The sequence below is a fragment of the Biomphalaria glabrata genome, chromosome 8 (genome assembly GCF_947242115.1).
Source record: "Biomphalaria glabrata chromosome 8, xgBioGlab47.1, whole genome shotgun sequence".
Taxonomy (NCBI): domain Eukaryota; kingdom Metazoa; phylum Mollusca; class Gastropoda; family Planorbidae; genus Biomphalaria; species Biomphalaria glabrata.
Window position 1 is genome coordinate 28,326,070 of NC_074718.1, and position 22,859 is coordinate 28,348,928.

The window sequence follows — 22,859 nt, forward strand, 5'->3', positions numbered from 1 at the left end:
TTTTGATTTGATAGCATTATTCACACTATTTTTACATTGACACATTCGCTTTACTTATTACATTATTATTTCGTTTAATTGCTTACAAAACACTCTCAGAAAATATATCGAAAGTAATGCGCAAATAAAGACCCGCGGGTCGCGGGTAACATATGTCTAGTTAAAGAATAAACTAAAATAGAAAAACATCAACAATAAAACAACTTTGCATCATATCAGAGGCCGTAACTTTAACACCTTTTGTAACCTTTTTAAAATGCTGTATATGCGTTGGTTATATGCTTCTTATGTGTGGACACTTATATACGTGCTTCCATAACTGCCATCCTATTAGAGAACACGGGAGTTAGTTTGTTGGCTGTAATGTCCGGATAATCAAATATTTATATGAATAAAGATTTTGTCTTTTTTTTTTTTCTTTTACCAGCTTTCATAAATTAGTTTATGACATTGTGCAATAGCAAAAAAAGTGGCAAAATCAATACGAACATTTCTTTGTAAGACAAAACACTTGAGCACAGTCAGACCAAGGGACTGGTTTACAACAGTGTAAGACTGTGCACCCACCCAAAGCCTCATCCTTTAAGCGAACCTCTAAATTTACAAAATATCATTTTTTAACGAAATATTCATATAAACTATGGAAATATTAAGAGAAATGAGGGTTATATTAACAAATACTCTTATTTCTTCACAAATATAATTTACTTGTTACTTTTTTTTAATATCAATAAGTACATCTATAATGAAGGTTGAAGAGGGTAGGGGTATCCTTAAAAATCCTGCCCAGGGCTTCAACTGTTCAATATCTGGCACTAGTGCGCCCTCCCTTTTTATTTATGTATTTTTTTTTTTTTTGTTTTCCTTTTTAATAATTATTGACAAAACATGGTTCTAGAATGTCACCAGGGCAGAATATATTGTTGCAGTCTGCTCTGAATGTTTTATGATAGCGGCTAGATTACATCTCATGGTTCAGTCAAAAAAAGTCTTAAAGGCAAGACTAATAATCCCAATAGGTGGCAATGATGATGTTTGTTGAGACTTGGTTGGTGTAGAGGTTGACATACCGAGACTAGTAACCTTCAGAAACTCTCGTACATGATTTAAAAAAAAAATATAATAAAAAAGGGAAAGAATCCCGCACTTACTACTATATATCTCAATAATGTAGAAGTTATTTCCCTTATTAGATATTAAACTAAATAATTATTTACCAATAATAAATTGATTAATTAGTTAAATTTTTTTTATTGATTCATGGTCTGTTAGGTACGATAAATAATTGCTTAAAATTTCAATTTTATCCGGAAATGGGTGTGGTAGAAATTACGAGTTCAATTAACTAAGGGGACGAAACCTTACATGTTTAGCCGTAGCTGAGAATATTGAGTGATTAATTTCTCTTTTTGGTATAAAAATTTACTAGTAGATAAAGGACTAATTATTTAATATGTTTTTATTGATTCATGCCTTGTCTATGTCAATGAATGCTTGTGCAAAGTCTCAACCTGATCCGACAATGGGTGTGGGAGAAATAACAAGTACAAACTTTTTACCAGACAGACAGACAGACAGACAAATATAACCTTTGTAAAAAAAAATGCCGTGAGACTTTCTTTTATTTGAAATCCAAGGCTGATGTGTGTTATATAAGACTGTTTATTTAACTACTAAAGAAATTTGATATTCTCTGTAAACATCATAGCAAATCTCAATTTTTTTTTCTGCAGGGTTTTAAAATTGTTTGCGCAATGTTCAAACTGAAGGCAATCGATAGTGCGAGGACATACAGACTGCTATATACATTGAACAAAAATAATATCTGGTTTCAAGAACCATAACTCTACAACAAATAGGCAGTTTCGTTTACCTCCCTTCTCTTCTTATCAAACGGATTTTACAACTTTCAATAATAGTTCAACATGTATAGAGTAAAACTTACTCAATTATTTACTTTATAATAAATCTTTTTTTTTTAATCGAAAATTCGTCTATTAGAATAGTTGTGTTCTAATTATAATGTAACTACATCATTAATTTGTAAACCTTTTTATTTTTTATTTCTTTATAATATAATTATTTATTTTACAGACAGTTCAACAAAAGAAACATATTGGAATACTCGATTGTATCTTAATGTAACTCTGGTTCGCCTGCAAGAATGGACATTATTGAAAGAAGCGAACTGTCGTTAAAGTCATTGCCCTTCGTTAATGACATCGAGCCTGAACAAAGGAGTCATTTAAAACAGATCAAATGATTTTTTTAATTGTTTAAAGTTAGATCTGATTTAAAAATTCAACGTTTTACAGCAATACTAAATGTATTGAAATAAACTTTGTTATTTTAGTGAGTATCAGATGTGATGAAAACATTTTTGTAATCTAAATATTCAATGCAATGCATGGCAATCTTAAAGTTTTTTTTTTAACTTAGAGCTGGGTAGCATCTGTCAAACTCAGATATATTTTCATGTGATTTACTTTCATCTGGATTAACCCTTACAAGACATACACGGGATCTAACTCTATCTATTGGCTATAGACATTATCGTGGGCTGGAGAGAGAGTTCTTCTGCAAGATACTGGATCTATTTCTCGCTGTTGGAGCTAGACATTACCTGGTCATTGGGATCGAGCGCGGTATGGATATATGTCTGACACTGACCATGGCGCACGAAATAGGGTGAGTCACTTTTCCTTTTTATTCAGTCATTGTTTTGGTTTCTTTTCGTCAATAAGCTTCTCTGATAAATAATTGGTTTGCCTACACACACTCGCACTTACACACTGACGCACACAAATTCACACTTACATGGGTCACACATACTTACATACAGAGAGTTGGTTTCGTTGTGTGAACTTGCTCTTTACTATACTTATTCATCTACCGTGAGGGTGTCACTGTAGTATGTAGCGTTTCAGATCTGTAGCTAGGTGTGAGGCCCGATCAAGTGTGAGTTCTTTTTATTTGTGTAGAATTTTCTATCTCTTGGTTTTCTTCCTAAATGGACGAATCAATTTTTATTGGTAAGACTCAACTATTCCCATAGTTTTATACTTGGCTTCTTCCGCAGTTTCTATATCTGTATTGGATGAGATACTATGGGTGTTGATCTTATCTCTCTTGGTTTCAGTTTAGATCTCAGACAGGTGTTCGAACACAACCTGAGCTCACAAACCTGACATTAGCTTCGTGGTTTCGAAAAATGAATTATAAGAATGGATTAAATGGATTGTAGGCGATTAGTTTGTTTGTTTTCCTACAACTAAGATTAACAGAATAAGGGCCTCAATAGACACATATAGCGCAATTTAGTTCTTATATTTCATTTATAAGATGTGTTTCGGTTCAATAAATTGTTATACATAAGATACAAAACACACTCTGTTGTTAAACTATTGAAAATAAATAAATATGGTAAAAATTGCTCGGAGACAAACTAGATATGAAAGTAAGAGAAATGGAACTGATTCTAGAGACTCTGACAGACTTGTTTCGTGTTTTTGAATATGTGAATTATAAATCTAAATATGGCTACATCCAACTGATTGTGTGTAAGTACATGTAACTGACTTGTACTACACTAAGTATGGGATTATTTCAAAGATTTTTTGTGGGAGGGTTATGTGTAAAAAAAACAACAAAATTTCTTCAAAGAAAGCATATAATTTATACCAAACATTTTGGAACATTCTAGAATATAACTGAATGTTGAGTTACTCACGAGCACGCACCAGACGCTTAAATTCAGATCAGAATTTCTCAAATCGACACAGACAACAAAAATATCCACATTTTCTTCAATTATTCAGAAATTTATTATCGTCTCAGAAACATGACATAAAACTCAGTTGGATGAAATGAAAGAATAAAAAGATACATTGGTGATCTGCTGGGTCCTAAATAGTGTCTTACCTCCACCCCCGGGGTCTCAAATCACAACCTACAAAGGAACAGAGACATGAACATACACACATGTTTATAGAGGTCTAGTGTTGACATATTGCTGTTACACTGATTACTTGTGTTCATTTAGTTGTGTCTTTAACTCTTGTTCTTGTCTTTCTTGTCTCTTTCTCTCCGTTCCCTGCTCTCTTCTTGTCTCTTTCTCTCCGTTCCCTGCTCTCTTCTTGTCTCTTTCTGTCCTTTTTTTCTCTTTCATACTTTCTCTTTCTTTATTTCTCTGTTGTTTATTTTTTGTTCTCTCTATCTACCTTTTCTTTTTCTTTCTCATCATATAAAAAAAAAGATAAAATTCTACAAAAGAGAACAAACACAGAGCGCAGTTCATTGAGTGACTACACACAGACATCTTGATTCCTTGCCCGTTCCTTGCTAACCAGTAGCGCTGATATAGTCTAACAAGTTTTTTGTACTGTTCCGTTTTTGCCTTAATAGACGAAGTAGTCAACTTCGCGACGACTTGACGCAGTTATGATGGAGCGGGTGGATGTTGTCTTTAAAGATGTTTTTTTTAACTTTGCTTTACTTATCACTTACAAAAAAAAAACGGAATCATTTTTAAATCCTTTAACATAAACAATTATTAGCTCGCGTTTGATTTTCTATCTGCGTATTAAGCTACATTATTTTCTTTCGGTTAAGTTTTTCGGACCATTTGAGGTCTTAAAAAAATACTTGCATAAATCTTTACACCCTGCATGTTCTAATTCTCACACGGTTATTTAATCTTGCTCCGTAAAAACTCTAAAGTCATCTACAGATTTATTTTACTAGAGACTTCCAAATAATACATTTTATTTATACATTTCGAATTTTTCATTTGTAAATGTTAATTTTTTTGTATTATTAGACAGTAAGCCTTCAGAAAACTAAGATTACAAAGAGAGTTTGTGTTATCACACAAACTCAGAGGCGGCCCCAGTTGGATCCGACTACTTGCAAGGAATATTCAAGACGATATTTAATTTTGATTGTCAAAAGTAATAATGTTTCAAAGATTCATTTGCCTCTGTAAATTTTTTTTTTCTTTTTTTACATGTTTCGGATGTTCCTTCTAAGTTAAAAAAAATTAACTTCTCGCTGGACGACTGAGGATGGCGGCGAGCAGGGTTTGAACCCTGCCTGGTGGTGCAGTTTGCGCGCTGGACTGTCGTTCAGATTTATCGATAGTCCCTGGTTCAAATCCTGCCCGCTCCCATCCCCCGTCGTCCTGCGGGAGGTTTGGACTAGAAAGTAAACTATCTTCAACTCTAAAGGAACATCCGAAACATGTAAAACAAACAACAAACAACCCGGGACCGTCGAGATAATTAGTTCAACACGCTAACCGCACGACCAGGCATTGCTCTTAACTTAATAAAAACTGGTTACAAACTAATAGCCTATTATATGGGATATGTACAATATGTCAGACGAGCGATTTTAGATAATCTTTCAGCATTGATTTGTAATTGAAAAAAAAAAGAAGAAGAAAAGAACAGATATATTGTACTTGTACTTCGATGTCTCAGCACAGTTATTAACAGATCTATTGGCATTTTCATTTAAACTGAACTAGAATAAGGGTGTAGATCTACATAAACTAAACTTCTGATTTAGCACTTTTAGATCCATATCTACTTGATCTAGATCTATAATATTGTTGTAAACTTGTCCCCCCCCCCCCCCGAATGACCTTTTGTTTTCACGTGAAAGACTTTTTGAGTTGTGTTTGTGCTTGGAGGGAAACTGACCTGAGGGCTGTGTTGATGTGTAAACAGAGGAGTTATGAGTTTGGATTTCTTGATTGAGGATTGTTTTTTTTCTATTGTGTTAGTGGATAGGGATACGCAAATTCGATTTGGAGATTATTTCTTTTGATCGGGGATATTAATTGATCATGGTCGGATTGTGCTTCTGCAATCGGAGAGATACCAGCGATCCTGAGAGCACGGTGAGTTATTTACTTTCGTTCAATCCCACGTCGTAACAATATAAATTTGGAATAATTTAGATGTAATTTAGATTAGATTTATGAAAAAAAAAATCCTAGATAATTTATCAATAGACTGAAGGCAACATTAAATTTAAAAATAGTAGATTAGTTTTAGTATATTATAACATTGTAATATTGATCTAGACGTTTGGAAATAAAAATCTACACTTTAAGTCTTGAAATTGAAATTCTATATCTTGATCTAGTCTATATCAGTCTAAACTAGACCTAGAAATTCTAGATTTAGACTACGATTTTAATTAGAATATAAATCCAGATCAAATTTTTTAAAATCTAGATATACTGTTAAAAAATCTAGATCTAGTATAAAAGATCTAGAGTAGACCTAAATCTAGCTATCATGCCTTTTTTATATACGAATTAGGTAACGAGGTTTAAAAAACATTACTATACCGAGTGGTTTTAGCATTTCATTTGAAGAATTCATTCCATATGACGTCAAAAGAAAAAAAAAACAACGTCACATGGCCAAGTTAGACTAAAAATGTTCTCATCAATACGATCCAATTATCGAGGGTTCATTCAAAGACATTGGTGCACCAAGTGAGTTCTCTTAACATGTCAATATCAGGTGACCGAGCCTCGCTCGGATGAATAATTTGTTAAGGAAGGATATTTACCCGAAGTTATTTTGGGAATATTGTTGTAATTACGAAAATGAACTATCGGGTAAAGACTATCAATCCGAAGAGTTGCTTTTTAGTTCTTTCAGTTCTCAATGTAATTGTACATGGCGATTAGAATAGAAAGTCCCTCCAATAGTAGGCCTATAGAAAACCACAGCTCACGTCTTAACGTTTTACATTGCTTCTTTCATGTAGAACTATTGGGCTATTATAGGCTTGTAAGAAAGTCTTTGCAGTATAACTTCTAAAATGGTTACTTCATGACATTTAATACTGCAATTAGTATATTTATTATGGCTCTGAGACATGGACACTTTACAGAAAAAACTAAGACTTCTTGAGTGCTTTCACCAAAGATGCCTGCGCTCCATCATGGACATACGGTGGCAGGACAGCACTACATACAGCGATGTCCTTGCCAACGCCGGTATGGACAGTATAGTGGGACTTCTTATGGTCCGACAGTTGCACTGGGTAGGGCACGTATCCCGTATGGGAGACGAACGAATGCCAAAGGCAGTCTTTTTTGTGAGCTAAAAGGTGGTCTACGTAACAGAGGCGCTCCACGGAAATTCTTCAAAGACCAGCCTAGTCGTCAACTTTCCTTGGCTGACATAGAAGAGAGCACCTGGTTGGATGCGGCCTCTGAACGAGACAGCTGGAGGTCTCTCACGAAGGCTGCGAGATACACATTTGAGACCAAAAGAAAATCTGCTGCCGAGAACAAACGCAGATGGCGAAAAGAAAATCTAAATCGGCCACCTGCTGACAATGGTTATGCTTGCCCTGGATGTGGCAAAATATGTAGGTCACAGTTGGGGCTGCACAGCAAAGGGAAATACTGCATTCCTCACTTATCTTCGGACTCGAATTTCATACCATTTTGCAAGAATATCGCTGTTTGTATTGTGGTCTTTGGTGAAGTCGTTCAAGAAGTCTTAGTTGCTTTCTATAAAGTACTCATGTCTCAGATCCACATAGAGGGGTTGAGAGAATACTGGTTGACACTGATTTTTGTAGACAGGCGGAGCGATTTATTTCGCCACACTCTCGCTTGGAGGCGTCCAAAAGCACGACTATCCATGATCACATATCAACCTCTCTTTAAAGCAATGCGTCAATTGAAAAAATGCTTCCCAGATAATGTGAAGTTATCTACCACTTTAATGGATGTCTATGCGCAGTGATCTTTGGGCTGAGTAGGTTTTATTGGGTGACTTTTGGAACATGACTTCTGTTTTACCGAGGGTTATAGGTTAACAAATAAAAAAAAAAGGCAGCAGCGTGATGAAAATTCGTTGACCGCGAGCTGGATATCATCAGGGCCAGCCCTAGGCCTATGCTGTCACAGTGGTGGACTCCGAAGGTTCAAAAGCCCCGCGCTAATTCTAGGTGTAAATTATTAAATTAAACCATTATAGTTTATAATAGGGTTCCCGTGGTCTCCTTGTTTTCAAGGAGCTCCTGGAAATCTGAAACTCATAAAAATGTCCTTAAAAAGACAAAATTGTCACTTTGGGGTGTCAATCAATATGGTAAACGCCAGTCCTACGCGTGATATTAAAAAACGGCATCGTCAGCTTTCATTTAATAAAAATGTAATGCAAATACGAATTTATTTTCTAATACAAAATCTTTATTTTCACTTATTATCTTTATCTCTACCCTTACTGGTCCGCGCGCAATCCTCACATTTCACATATGGCCCCGCAAATGTTAGGGCCGGCCCTGATTGTGCAAGTAAGGCATAGATATGCTGTGTTATGACCATTTCCTATGTTTTGGTATTGGACAGCAGACTTCGAAGCTTAAACACATTGCAATAATTTACCGAAGTCATTTTGAGAATATTTTTGTACCAGGTGGCCGAACCTCGCTCTGTTAAATAATTTCGGAAGGTTATATACCCGAAGTCATTTTGGGAATATTCTTGTAATTACGAAAATGAGCGATCGGATAAAGACTACTAATCTGAAGAGTTGTTTTAGTGTTCTGTTAGTTCTAATTGTAGGCCTAATTGTACATGTCGATTAAATTTAAAGTCTTTTAAGTCCTCCTATAGTCTAGACAAACTACAGCTCACGTCCGTCTTATAGTTTTACAATCCATCTTTTGCGTAAAACTATTGTAGGCCTACTATTATTGGCTTGGAAGAAAGTCTTTGCAGTGTTACTTCTCTACGTTATAGGGTAAAACATGCACTTAGTGACAAAGTAAAATGGCGAATTTTTTCTTATTAGACTTAAATCATGGCATTAGTTTTCTAAAGAAACGTTTCCGTGGGGCACCTCTGTTACGCCAAACAATATGCTCGTTACCCATACGGGATACGTGCCCTGCCCAGCCTGACTGTCGGACTATAGGAAGTTCATACCGGCTTTTGCCATCCATCCATCCTAGTGGTGCTATGGCCTGCTTTTACATATCCATCCATTCAGATCTCTCCTGGCCCTAACTCAAAGCTTTTTACCGAGGTTTATAGTTAAATCAAAAGAGGCTGCAGTGTACGCAAATTCGTTGACCGCTAGATGGATATCATGTTTAGTGTGAGCAAGTAAGGCGTAGAGAAGTTGTGTTATGACCATTTCCTTTGTTTTGGTACAGGACAGTAGACACCGAAGCATGAACACATGGTAATAATTCACCAGCAAAATAATAATAATAATAAGGCTTGTCTTAGAGTCCGAAAATTAATGAGGATTGCAGCTGTGACCTACATATCTTGCCACATCCAGGGCAAGCATAACCATTGTCCGCGGTGCTCGATTAAGATTTTCTTTTAGCGTCTGCGTCTGTCCTCGGCAGCAAATTTTCTTTTGGTCTCAAATGTGTATCCGCGGCCTTTGTATAGAGGGAATTCTTTAAGTCCGACAGTTACGCTGGACAGAGCAGTATCCTGTATGGGAGACGAATCTCAGACGAACGCATGCCAAAGGCAGTCTTTTTTGGTCAGCTGGAGGTCACCAGCAAAATATATGGCTCCTTTTGTCTCGAAAGGCAATGGATGCGCCCAAATGAGTCACTGGTTTTGGCTTAATCTTGAGACGGGGCAGAATCTGGTGTGGCTAATCAAACCAATTCTAGAACGGCAGACTTTGCCACAATTCGTACATGTGTATGCCTCTGATTTAGGGCTAGCAGACAGGGCAGCTTTCTTTTTATCCCTCTTGATTAAAGCCGCTTCAATTCTTTTGTTCTCAGCAAGGGTTGTCCCAGCACGCACAGTCTGTCTCCATGCACTCCGGTCTTTGGCTATGTTTTCCCACATACTTTCGCTGATGCCTGAGGCTCTCATGTCTCGCTTGCAGACATCTCTATATGTTAGTCTTGGGCGGCCCTTGGGTCTGACTCCTTCCACAAGCTCAGCATATAAGATATCTTTCGGGATTCTGCCATCTGGCATGCGGGTGACATGTCCGAGCCAGCGTAATCTTCTTTGTGTCAGGAGAGCATACATGCTGTTCATATTGGCCAATCTTAAAACTTCCTGATTGGAGACATGGTCCCTCCAAGAGATGCCCATTATGCGTCTCAGGCAGCGCAAGTGGAAACTATTCAATCTGTGCTCTTGGTACATGTATGTTGACCAGCTCTCACTGCCATAAAGGAGAGTGCTCACAACACAGGCGTTGTAGACTAGGATTTTGGTCGCTGTGGTCAATTTACCATTTTCCCAGACGCGCTTGGAGAGTTTTGCCAATGCTGTGGTAGCTTTTCCTATCCTTTTTGTCAGCTCGATGTCTAAGTCTAGGTTACTGACAATAGTTGAACCCAAGTAGGTAAATTCCTGCACCACTGAAAGGGTGTGGTTCCCAATTTGTATTATAGGTATTTCTGCGACGTCTTGTGCCAGGATTTCGGTCTTGGAGAGACTTATAGTAAGGCTAAACTCTTGACAAGCAGCTGCTAAGGCGTTCACTAGCTTCTGTAGACCTTCTTGTGAGTGAGATACGAGTGCCGCGTCATCGGCAAACAGCAGCTCCCTTATCAAGATACGACGCCTTTTCGTTTTGGCTTTAAGACGTGCCAGGTTGAAGAGCCTTCCATCAGATCTGCTATGGATGTATATTCCGTCTTCCAGGGATTTAAAAGCACTGGATAGTACGACTGAGAAGAAGATGCCAAATAGTGTAGGGGCCAGTACACATCCTTGTTTGACACCGCTCTTAATGGAGAATGGCCTGGAGGAAGAACTTTCAAACTGAACGGTGCCCTGCATATTTTCGTGAAAAGCTGACACTAGTTTTCTTAACTTATTTGGGCAGCCGATTCTCTCTAGTACATCAAACAGACCGCTTCTGCTAACAAGGTCAAAGGCCTTGGTCAAATCAATAAATGCTATGAAGAGGGGCTGCTTTTGTTCTCTGCTCTTCTCCTGTAGCTGCCGAAGAGAGAAAATCATATCTGTTGTAGATCTACCTGCCCTAAAGCCACACTGCGACTCTGGATAAACACGATCTGCCAGGATCTGTAATCGCTTTAGTAATACTCTAGCAAAAGCCTTTCCGACTATGCTAAGCAGTGAGATGCCTCTGTAATTGTTACAATCAGAGCGGTCGCCTTTATTTTTATAAATTGTAACAATGTTGGAGTCTTTCAATTCCTGGGGGACCATTCCTTGTTCCCAGCACAAGCTTAGCAGTTCATGGAGTGGTTTGATTAGGGCATGTTTTCCAGCCTGAATTACTTCAGCAGGAATGCCATCTCCTCCGGGTGTTTTCCCATGTGCAAGCATGTCAATGGCAATGCTCAGCTCCTTTACTGAGGGCGTTTCGTCTAATTCCGTCAAAACTGGAAGTGATGGGAAGTTGGAAACAGCATTTGATGAGATGGCGTTTTCAATCTGGTAGAGTTCTGCATAGTGTTCAACCCATCGTTCCATTTGCAGCGCACGATCGCTGATGATTGAGCCATCTTTTGACTTGAGCGGAGCACACTTGCTGGTGTGAGGTCCAAAGGCTTTTCTCATGCCCTCATATAGTCCTCTTATGTTACCACAGTCGGCACAAGATTGAATATCTTCGCATAGCTCCTGCCAGTATTTGTTAGCACATTGTCTCGCTACTCTTTGGGCATTGTTACGTGCAGCTCTGAGCCTTTTTAAGTTGCTTGGGGTGGGATCCTTCTTGTAGATTAGCATGGCTGCTCTCTTGTTCGTAGTGGCAGTTTCCATTTCTGGTAGACTAGCTTCAAACCAGTCTTCGCTTTTCTTGGTTTTGTTTCCAAAGACCAGTGATGATGTTTGGTAGATTGTATCACGCATAAACGTCCAGCTTTTTTCTACCTCAGTCACAGAGAAGTTTTTAAAAGCTTCCTCTAATTTGTTCTCAAATTCGGTGCAAAGATCAGGATTTTTTGTGCTAGTAGTATTCAGGCGTGATTTTCTTTTTCCCTGTGATGTGTGGATCTTAGTTGGCAGCAGTCTTGTCCGGCAGGACACTAAAGTATGATCAGTATCACAATCCGCGCTTTGGTAGCTACGTGTCAGCAGTATATTTCCAATGTCCTTTTTTCGTGTCAGTATCATATCCAGCTGGTGCCAGTGCCCAGACCTAGGGTGCCTCCATGAGACACAGTGCTGTGGTTTTGTTCTGAAGTATGTGTTGGTAATGCAGAGCTTATAGTATGTGCAGAATTCAAGCAGTCTTTGTCCGTTCTCATTCATCTTTCCGATTCCAAAAAGCCTAAGACAGTCTGGCCAGGTAGTGTGATCTGATCCTACTCTGGCATTGAAGTCACCTAGAAGGATCATATGTTCTTTTTGAGGAATGTTTGCAATGGCTTCTTTGAGGTCTTCATAGAACTTGTCTTTGTCCTCCTGAAGCGAGCTTAGTGTGGGGGCATAGGCACTAATTAGAGTGACTTTTCCAGATGCTGTCATCATACTTATGCTTAGTAGCCGTTCTGAGCCACCAACTGGAGGGACTATCATGGGAAGAAGACTGTTCTTGACAGCAAAGCCCACACCATGTATTCGAGTCTCATCCTGTGCTTTCCCTTTCCAAAAGAAAGTGTAGTCAGTCTCGCGGAGCATGCCGTTTTCGGCCAGTCGGGTTTCTTGCAGGGCTGCAATGTCGATATGTAGCCTTTTTAGCTCGTTGTTTATAACTGCCGTCTTCCTTGCATCGTCGATCTGCCTTAGATCATCAGTGAGACCAGGACACATTGTCCTGACATTCCAAGTGGCCAGTCGCATGACAGGGATTTTCTTTTTCAGTTTAATTTTTCTTCTTTTGTTGCTTGGTGCAAGTTTCCAGCCTACTTGTCGTTTTAAACTAAGCTCTAAGCACCCATTAGAGCAGGCAGGCTGTGGCGGATCAGCACCTAACTGACTGGGGGCTGCCCAGGTTGAGGCGGGCGGTAGCTGATCAGTGAGGCGCGAAGACCTCTCCCACCGTCAGAGACAACCCGTGGCGTCCATACATTACGCCAATCAAGTTGGACTTATAACCCGTAACTGTTGTCTCCCGTGTTGTTTTAGCCGCTTTGCAGCAGCACCAGAGTTTTCTCTCCGGGGCGCATTCCTGGGCCTTGGATAAAGGGGTCATGGGTGGCCCATGCGTCATGATCCCTCTCTCGACCTTGCTGATGTGATCCAAAGGAACGCATCGCATTACATTTGGCACCAACTCAGTTGCAGAAGCTGCCGGAGGGAATTTCGCAGCTGATACTCCCAACGCCTAAGGGGCTTCACTCCTGATTTCTCCTCGAGGTTGTCTCCTGAAGCCTCAGTACCGCAAGGCAGCGGGGGTTTGAAGTCAGAGTACCCCTTTCCTAGATGAACTGCCTTACTAGGCTGACGAGCTCCATCTGCCCGAAGCTCCCGGTTTTGTGGCGCCAGGTATCCGCCTTCACCCCTGGTTTCAAAGATTGTCATGGCCAGGGGTGTCAATGGGGTTAAGCTCCCATTGTCTATAAAATACTCCTAATGGCATGCGTCTCAAATAGCCTCTGACAACTAAGTCCAGCACCTGGCCTGCTCGTGTGGCTTAGATATTAAGCCCGGCGAAACTGCTCTTACTAACAGGTGAAGGGGTGACCAGCAAAATAAACAACAAAGTAAAAGGTATCTACACCGCTCTACACAATTAAAGTGTAAACAACTTATTAAGCACTTAAAACACAATAACTAATCATATATCGGCACATTTAATTTCATTACTTTTCTTTCATGGTTCTATAATAAATCAATCTACAGTAAGATGGTGCGCAAATGTTTAATTAGGTCTATTGATCTTTTAGAACTCGTTCTTGTTTGCAACGAAATATTTTAGTATACTGCGGTAAGCCTAGTGACGTAAGCAGCGTTTTTCCCGTTTACGTCATGGAAAATTTTCATTCATAAAACATTCTAGCCAAAATTAATTTTTCGATAATGAGGCATTTTCAAACCGATATAACGGTCGACCTCGAGTTTTCCCGATGTGGCCAATGAGTTGAGAATTTTTTCTCACTAATATGCACATACCTTAAAATTTTAAAGAAAATCGTTAGAGCCGTTTTTGAAATAAAATTTATATATATATATATATATATATATATATATATATATATATATATATATATATATATATATATATATATATATATATAAATATATATACATACATACAAGAATTGATCGCTTAAGAGTATAGGATTCCATATGACGTCAAAGGAATAAAATCAACAACGTCACACGAACTAGTTAGATTAAAACATGTCTTCATCAATACGAGTCAGTTATCCATGGGTCAAAAAAGCGTTTGATATGGTCCACCGAGAATCACTATGGAAAATAGTTAGAGAATACGGTATCCCAGAAAAATTCGTCCAGATCCTACGACACCTTTACAGTCAGTCTAGTTGCTGCACTAAAACAGAAGAGGGAACAACAGAGTTTTTTACAATCGAGACAGGTGTGAGACAGGGGTGCATCTTATCTCCCTTCCTTTTCCTCCTAGCCATCGACTACATAATGAGGAGAGCAATGAACCAGACTGCCTTTGGTATTCCATGGCATGAACAACTACGATTGACGGACTTGGACTTTGCTGATGATGTTGCACTACTCGGGGCTACAAATAAATGCATTCAAGAAATGACGGAGAGCCTAGACAGAGAGGCACCCGCTTAAACTTGGATAAGACTAAAATTATGCGAGTGGGATATAAGGCAAAGGGTGTCCCCGTCAGACTTGGCGAGTCAAATCTTGAAGAGCTGGACAAGTTCACGTACCTTGGCAGCATCATAACAAATGATGGAGATGCTTACCATGATGTAGCGTGCCGAATAGGAAAGGCAGGGAGCATTTTCCAAAGGCTGCAGCCTATTTGGACTAGCCAAGCCATTGGACTCGAGACAAAAATACACCTTCTCAACACAATCGTCATTCCAACTGCTACATATGCATGTGAGACGTGGAAGTCATCTGTCAAAATTGAGAAAAGACTAATTGTGGCTCAACAGAGATGGCTGAGACGGTTTTTGGGAGTCAGTTACACAGATCGGGTCTCAAACAAGGAAATCCTATGCCGAACTGGGAGTCGAACACTTAGTGAGGTTGTGACTGAGCGTCGCATGAGGTTTGCGGGACATGTTCTACGTCAAAATGAATTACGCACACCAAGAGTTGCGATAACATGGAAGCCAAAACGAGGAAAGCGCAAACAGGGACGTCCTCGTATTACTTGGTGACACACCTTCATGGAGGACCTCAGAACAGTGGACACCAGGTGGGAGGAGACTTCAGACATTGCCAGTGACAGACCTAAGTCTAAGTCTAAGTCTATCCATGGTTCATAGATATTGGTGCACCGAGGGTTTTTTTTAGCATTACATTTAAAGAATTCATTCATATGAAGTCAAAGGAAAAAAAATTCCATTACGTCACAGTGGGCTTGTAACAAAAATGTTTTTAAATAACAAGAGAGATTTAACGTGTGTTCACAGCCTGTAGTGCAGTGAGTTCTAATAGATATCATTTAAAGATATTTTTTGTGCGTTTTGTCTGTTTGTCCGTCATGTTAATATAAAACAAAAACACTAAAAGCAATTGAAAATTTGATAAACCTTTAATTTTCTTTCCGAAACATCGCAATAGTTTAAAGTATCTGTAATAGATTGTTCCGGATGTTTGTATATATATAGAGAGAAAAAGAGAATTCTAGATAAATCTAATGCCGTTAATTAAATTTCTGGAATGGTTTCGTAAGAAAATTAGGTGTACCATAGCCTTGTGGAGAGATTTTAATGCCATATTTAGGTGTTAGGAAGTTGTTTTCCTTAAAAACCGGAACATAATATTAACGATAATTAGATTTTAAAACGTTTAGCTGAAAAATTAAATTGTAATGTACGACAGGAGTGCGATTTTACATAAATAGAGTTAGAATGTTTTTTTTTTACAAATCCGGAACAACCGATATTCGTAAATGAGAAGAAGATATGTTTTATTTATTAGAAGAGGGATTACAAACAGTTATTTGTATTAGTAGATTTTTCATATAAAATTCGAAACAATTTTGGCTACGACTTTTAAGAAAGTTTAAGTAATGTAGGTTGATTTCTTTTTCAAAACCAATTCCGGAACATTCTTTACAGATAAAAAAAAATACTTCTGCTATCTTTCAGCACGAAAATTCGATGTAAAATAAGTCTAAAAAAAGTGTTTTTCGATAATCGTTTCTAGTAAATTATTTTCCTATTTTTTATATCCTGAACAACCTATTCTCGATATTTTTGAAAAAAAAAAGTCATTTGACATAAGTTTGTTTTAATTTGAAAATACGGAACAATTGGATATCGATTATTAAAATTTAGTGACTTATTGTCCAAGAATATAAGGGTAATGTAAGACAATGATGCTATTTCAAATAATCGTTTGAGATATTTTTATAAAACAATTTGATAGTTCTTCATAGTTCATTGGAAGAAAATTACAAGTAATATAAGTCAGAAGAGCAAATAAACATACGTTTTCATTGATTTGGTTTTCACAAAAACATCCGGAACAATCTATTGTAGATACTGGGCGATCGCCCCCCCCTCCCACTCGGCCGACCCCCCCCCCCTTCAACCTATTTTTAGATTATTTCGCCCCCCCCCCCTCTAGTATGTTGGCCGATTTGGTGGGGTCGGAAGGGAGCGATGGTATCAATCCCGCCCCCCCCCCATACACTTTCGAGTGGGGGGGCGGTCCAATTTATTTCTAGAAATCACAGCTTGCTAACAGAATCAATTAAATATCTATATGATTAAAACTTGTTATTGATATTTAACCGATCTTTATGTCGTTCCCTGTTTGCCGATGGGGAAGGGGGGGGGCGAATACCTCTACTGCCCTTCCCACCTAAACCTTTTGAGTGTGTGGGGGGGGGCAGTCCTACTTTTATGGAGAAATCATAGTTTGTGAACAACATTAATTCAATTAATATATAAATTTTATATTATGTCAATCCCTTTCTGGTATCTTGGCCGATTTGGTGGGGTGTGGGGGACAGCAATTGCACGTACTGCAAGAAATTTTTTTTGGCGTCGGAACCTCACTGATGAATAATGAGCTGTAGATGTCAGGAGAACACGTTTCTGCAGTAAAGAATGCAAAAAAACGCTTTTGGCGTCGGGGCTTTGCCCAGAACTCCATTGATGAATAATGAGCTGTAGATGTCAGGAGAATGCGTTTCTGCATTGAAGAATGCAAGAAAACGCTTTTAGCGTCGGGGCTTCGCCCCGAACTTTATTGATGACTAATGAGCATTAGATGTCAGGAGAATGCGTTTCTGCATTGAAGAATACAAAAAAACGCTTTTGGCGTCGGGACTTCGCCCCGAACTCTGTTGATGAATAATGAGCAGTAATGTCAGGAGAATGCGTTTCTGCATTGAAGAATGCAAGAAAACGCTTTTGGCGTCGGGGCATTGCCCCGAGCCCCACTAGGAAACCTTATAGCGCTGCCCCAGTTGTTTTGTTTTTCACCGGATGTTGAGAAATCCTGCTTTTTTAATTCTCATATATATAGTTTTTTAGATCTGATTGTGACGGACGGACAGACGGACATTTTGCACAAACCTAATAGCGGCTTTTTCCCTTACGGGGGCCGCTAACAATTACATATCCTTTTTTTCTATTTATTTAGTTATTTGAGCCATCTTTCGCTACTTTGACTATAGAAAGAATGGACGATCTGATAGTGAATACGTGCGGGGGAAAAACGGGACTAGTGCTTTTACTTGTACTGAGTTTGAAGTCTGTAATGGAAACCTCGGCGACAGGTTCGGGTATTTCCGGTACGTGTCGTCGTCCACTACAAAGAGGTAGGGGTGAGGGTGAATCAAGTGACAAGTCGACGATGGGAAATGACTGTGGGTATCGAATACTTTGTGGAACTAACCAGTGGCGGCTTTCTAAGGAGGATCGAACATTTAGTCTGCTAGTAGCTGGTGGTATTACTATTAGACTATACAAGATTTGACAATACCACTGACGGAATCGGACCGGCTTAGCTTTTGTACATTTCCTAAGAACGCCAGACCAAAGACATAGGGCACAGGTGAGAAAGAGTTGTCGTTGATTCCCGAGCAACTTTTCCAAAAGGTTTACGGAAAAAGTGAGTGATGAGTTCGGCACATTTTTTTAATGCTAACAGTCTAGATAATAGATCCTATTTTTAAATCTATATATAAAACATAAATATAAATATATTATATATTTGTAAAATACCACTGACACGCTCATTGATTACGAGATCTCTTAGACTGTCGTACGTATCAGCATCAAATTTCGCACACAGGTTCCCTTTACCTCCTAGGTGCTCACTAAGAACTCTTATGGACAGATTTGCAACCTGGCCGAAGCACTACCAAACCTATGTTGTTTTTTTTTCGGTATTTCCCAAATGGCTAAATAGAAAGCATAAATAGAAATTGATCATTTATTTTTAAGGCATTAGTTTTCTTTTCACGTAAGTCTTCTCATTTTTAATATGTCTTACGTCATTTCCACTTCCTTTTAGACGCGGTTTAAATAACAAAAATAAAAAAAAAGCATTAATAGATAGATCTAGAGATCTAGATTCTTTTTTTTTTTTCGAGAGAGAGAAAGAAAAAAGACAGGGAGAGAGAGAGAGCAAGTAATGGTACTTACGACGCGCAGGGAGTTCTGGTCAAAAGATAACATAGAAGCTATAAAATATTTCGATAATGTATTGAGAAGCCGAAAAATAGAGATTTTATTAAGGACATTTTTGCAAGGTCGGGGGGTAGGGATGGAAGAGATGGGGCGGGGGGAGAAAAGTAATACTAGAATTCTCAGGCCAAAGGTATATGAGTGTGAGGCATGGTCGAAACCAAGATTTATTTGATCCCCTCCCATGCCAGTACGGAGAAGAGCTGTAAGCTCCCCTAGCGAGGTCCGGGACGGAGATACGGCGCCAAGCATTATTTCCTGTTTTAGAAACTTTAAAAATGCATATTCTGAGGTCTCTTTAGTGCAATACCCTGCTAGTCTTCTATTAAAAAATCAAAGGTTAAATAACAAACATACTATTTCCTGAAATTTATTAAAGGGCCCAGTGATTGGTAGAAAAACAAATTAATGTATGACAGGCTTTTTCTGGGGTAGGGGCTGAACCTCAAATGAGTGTAATTAGCGCTTGCAGGAAAACCCGATTGCTTGGCTCGAATGGTAACTATAGTTTTGCTTTAGTTTTGTATTGGAAGGTTTTTTGGCTACACTCATGGAATTCAGTGAATGAAATCCCCTCACGGGAGTGGGGGGGGGGGAGTTGAATCCCCGAACCCCAACCACCTTAGCTACTCCCATGGTTTGAGGGGGCGTGACAGAGTGGGCAGTTCCAATTCAACGTAACAGATACTAGATACTTTAGGTATGTTACAGAGGCGGCGGTTTTATTTACAGCGCAAAAAAAGTAGGGAATATTACGGCCTAAATAAACAATATATAACATGTAATCAAATCCACGGGCGTATCCGGTGGTTAATGTTCACACATATACTAAATGAAGTAAAAAAAAATAAACATATATACTGAAGAAATACATAATAATACGGTCTTATCAAAAGAGATGATATGACATATTGTTTGACTATAGAATAAATTCTTACATGAATAGAAGTAAAGGTTTTTTGTTTCTAACATTTCAAAACAAAGATAATTTTTTAAATACCAGGATTTCCTTGATACAGAGAATATCGACCATACATTGAAATATAAGCTAATAACGAATCTATCAGAAACGCGTACACCTATATTACTTATATCATTTTATGTATTTAAATTTCTTCCTAAATTACTGCTTCTCCAAGATACAACTCAACCTTATATCTATCTTGGTTACATTGGTTATAGAAATCTGGCCACTCTTGACCCGACATAAATCATAGCTTGTTACTTGTAAATAAAGCAATGAATCTTGCCCGAGTGGCTATCTCATGATTTCAGTATAGCTTAAAAGTGTGTATATCTGTGTGTGTGTATTTTATTCGAATAATATCTATGAGACAAATAATTAACACATGAATCTGACGGTTGATATTCGAGAATAAATCTTTATTGGTAAAGGACGAAAAAATGGAAGAACTTAAACAAAAGCAAGACGCTTAAACAGTTTATAGACTAAATGCATCTTTGCAACATTGTAATTGTAAACTCCGATGGATTAGTAAGGCTACAGAGAGTCAGTTTATCAAAATGCTACAGTCTTGACGGAGATTCGAACTCGAGACCTACGGTATGGAAACCAAGTGCTTTGTCACTCAGCCACCACAACACTTACAGATCTAAACTCCAAACAATTATTCATCTCGGTTGATTCAAACATTCCGTTACATGCTTAATTGGCACTTCCAAAAATAGTTCTTATAAATGTTTATTCTAGTATACGGGAAAAGAAACTTTTTTTTGTTCAAGAATTTATCTGAGTATTTTATTACTTTGTGTTTGGGTGTTGTTGTTTAGTTTAGGGTCTGTCCGGGAAATCGATCGTCCGGATAACCAAATGCGTAATATTAAAAACAGTCTATTTTACCAACAATATAAAGAAAATGTATACGGAAAGGGGAAGGGTATTGCGCCGTGCGTAAACATGAAATGTAGGTAAAAATGCACAGGGAAACAAAGCGTTATACAAAGTAGCCTACCTACCAGAGAAATGATCGCTGATCTTTCACTGCACACAAGCAAAACCATATACTTTACCCAGAACAAAAACTCAGTTCGGATATTTGACGTTCCAGATAGCTGGCACCCTTTAAACGACATTCTTCAGTAAATGTAATGATTAAATACTGTGATGTGGTAAAAAAATGAATTAGGCAGCACACAGAGGTAAGACATCAATGGATCACGCTTCCAGTTTTCGAGTCTATTGATAATGTAACCCTTTCGAACAAAAGGGTAAATAATAGTTTAATAACTTTTCCTAAGTTTAAATGTGGAACAAAATGATGACGTTAACATTACACTGTATGTGTGTTGTTAGAGGATATGGATATAGTTTGAAACAAGATAAAGTTACATACAGAGATACAAAGTTTTAATAAGCAATATACAATGTTGACATAAAGGTTTAGTAAGTGGATACCTAGCGTTCAGACCCAGCTGATTTGGTGCGGGCTGTTTTGGTGCGGGCTGTTTTGGCGCAAGAATTTTGGACGATAATTTATAAAATACAAAACTGTTTTCTCAAATAGCCTCTGACAACTAAGTCCAGCACCTGGCCTGCTCGTGTGGCTTAGATATTAAGCCCGGCGAAACTGCTCTTACTAACAGGTGAAGGGGTGACCAGCAAAATAAACAACAAAGTAAAAGGTATCTACACCGCTCTACACAATTAAAGTGTAAACAACTTATTAAGCACTTAAAACACAATAACTAATCATATATCGGCACATTTAATTTCATTACTTTTCTTTCATGGTTCTATAATAAATCAATCTACAGTAAGATGGTGCGCAAATGTTTAATTAGGTCTATTGATCTTTTAGAACTCGTTCTTGTTTGCAAAGAAATATTTTAGTATACTGCGGTAAGCCTAGTGACGTAAGCAGCGTTTTTCCCGTTTACGTCATGGAAAATTTTCATTCATAAAACATTCTAGCCAAAATTAATTTTTCGATAATGAGGCATTTTCAAACCGATATAACGGTCGACCTCGAGTTTTCCCGATGTGGCCAATGAGTTGAGAATTTTTTCTCACTAATATGCACATACCTTAAAATTTTAAAGAAAATCGTTAGAGCCGTTTTTGAAATAAAATTTATATACATATATATATATATATATATATATATATATATATATATATATATATATATATATACATACATACAAGAATTGATCGCTTAAGAGTATAGGATTCCATATGACGTCAAAGGAATAAAATCAACAACGTCACACGAACTAGTTAGATTAAAACATGTCTTCATCAATACGAGTCAGTTATCCATGGGTCAAAAAAGCGTTTGATATGGTCCACCGAGAATCACTATGGAAAATAGTTAGAGAATACGGTATCCCAGAAAAATTCGTCCAGATCCTACGACACCTTTACAGTCAGTCTAGTTGCTGCACTAAAACAGAAGAGGGAACAACAGAGTTTTTTACAATCGAGACAGGTGTGAGACAGGGGTGCATCTTATCTCCCTTCCTTTTCCTCCTAGCCATCGACTACATAATGAGGAGAGCAATGAACCAGACTGCCTTTGGTATTCCATGGCATGAACAACTACGATTGACGGACTTGGACTTTGCTGATGATGTTGCACTACTCGGGGCTACAAATAAATGCATTCAAGAAATGACGGAGAGCCTAGACAGAGAGGCACCCGCTTAAACTTGGATAAGACTAAAATTATGCGAGTGGGATATAAGGCAAAGGGTGTCCCCGTCAGACTTGGCGAGTCAAATCTTGAAGAGCTGGACAAGTTCACGTACCTTGGCAGCATCATAACAAATAATGGAGATGCTTACCATGATGTAGCGTGCCGAATAGGAAAGGCAGGGAGCATTTTCCAAAGGCTGCAGCCTATTTGGACTAGCCAAGCCATTGGACTCGAGACAAAAATACACCTTCTCAACACAATCGTCATTCCAACTGCTACATATGCATGTGAGACGTGGAAGTCATCTGTCAAAATTGAGAAAAGACTAATTGTGGCTCAACAGAGATGGCTGAGACGGTTTTTGGGAGTCAGTTACACAGATCGGGTCTCAAACAAGGAAATCCTATGCCGAACTGGGAGTCGAACACTTAGTGAGGTTGTGACTGA

At 38.4% G+C, this 22,859-nt stretch overlaps 1 protein-coding gene across 1 annotated transcript in view; it reads left to right on the forward strand.

Annotated features, from left to right (window-relative positions):
- The window catches only part of LOC106074945 (short transient receptor potential channel 4-like), a 276,179-nt gene that overhangs the window by 42,802 nt on the left and 210,518 nt on the right, over positions 1–22,859 (forward strand). The window contains exon 2 of the mRNA XM_056037379.1: positions 2,095–2,688. Within this exon, the coding sequence (XP_055893354.1) occupies positions 2,656–2,688 (33 nt within the window). The 5' untranslated portion in view covers positions 2,095–2,655. The remainder of the gene's footprint in view (positions 1–2,094; positions 2,689–22,859) is intronic.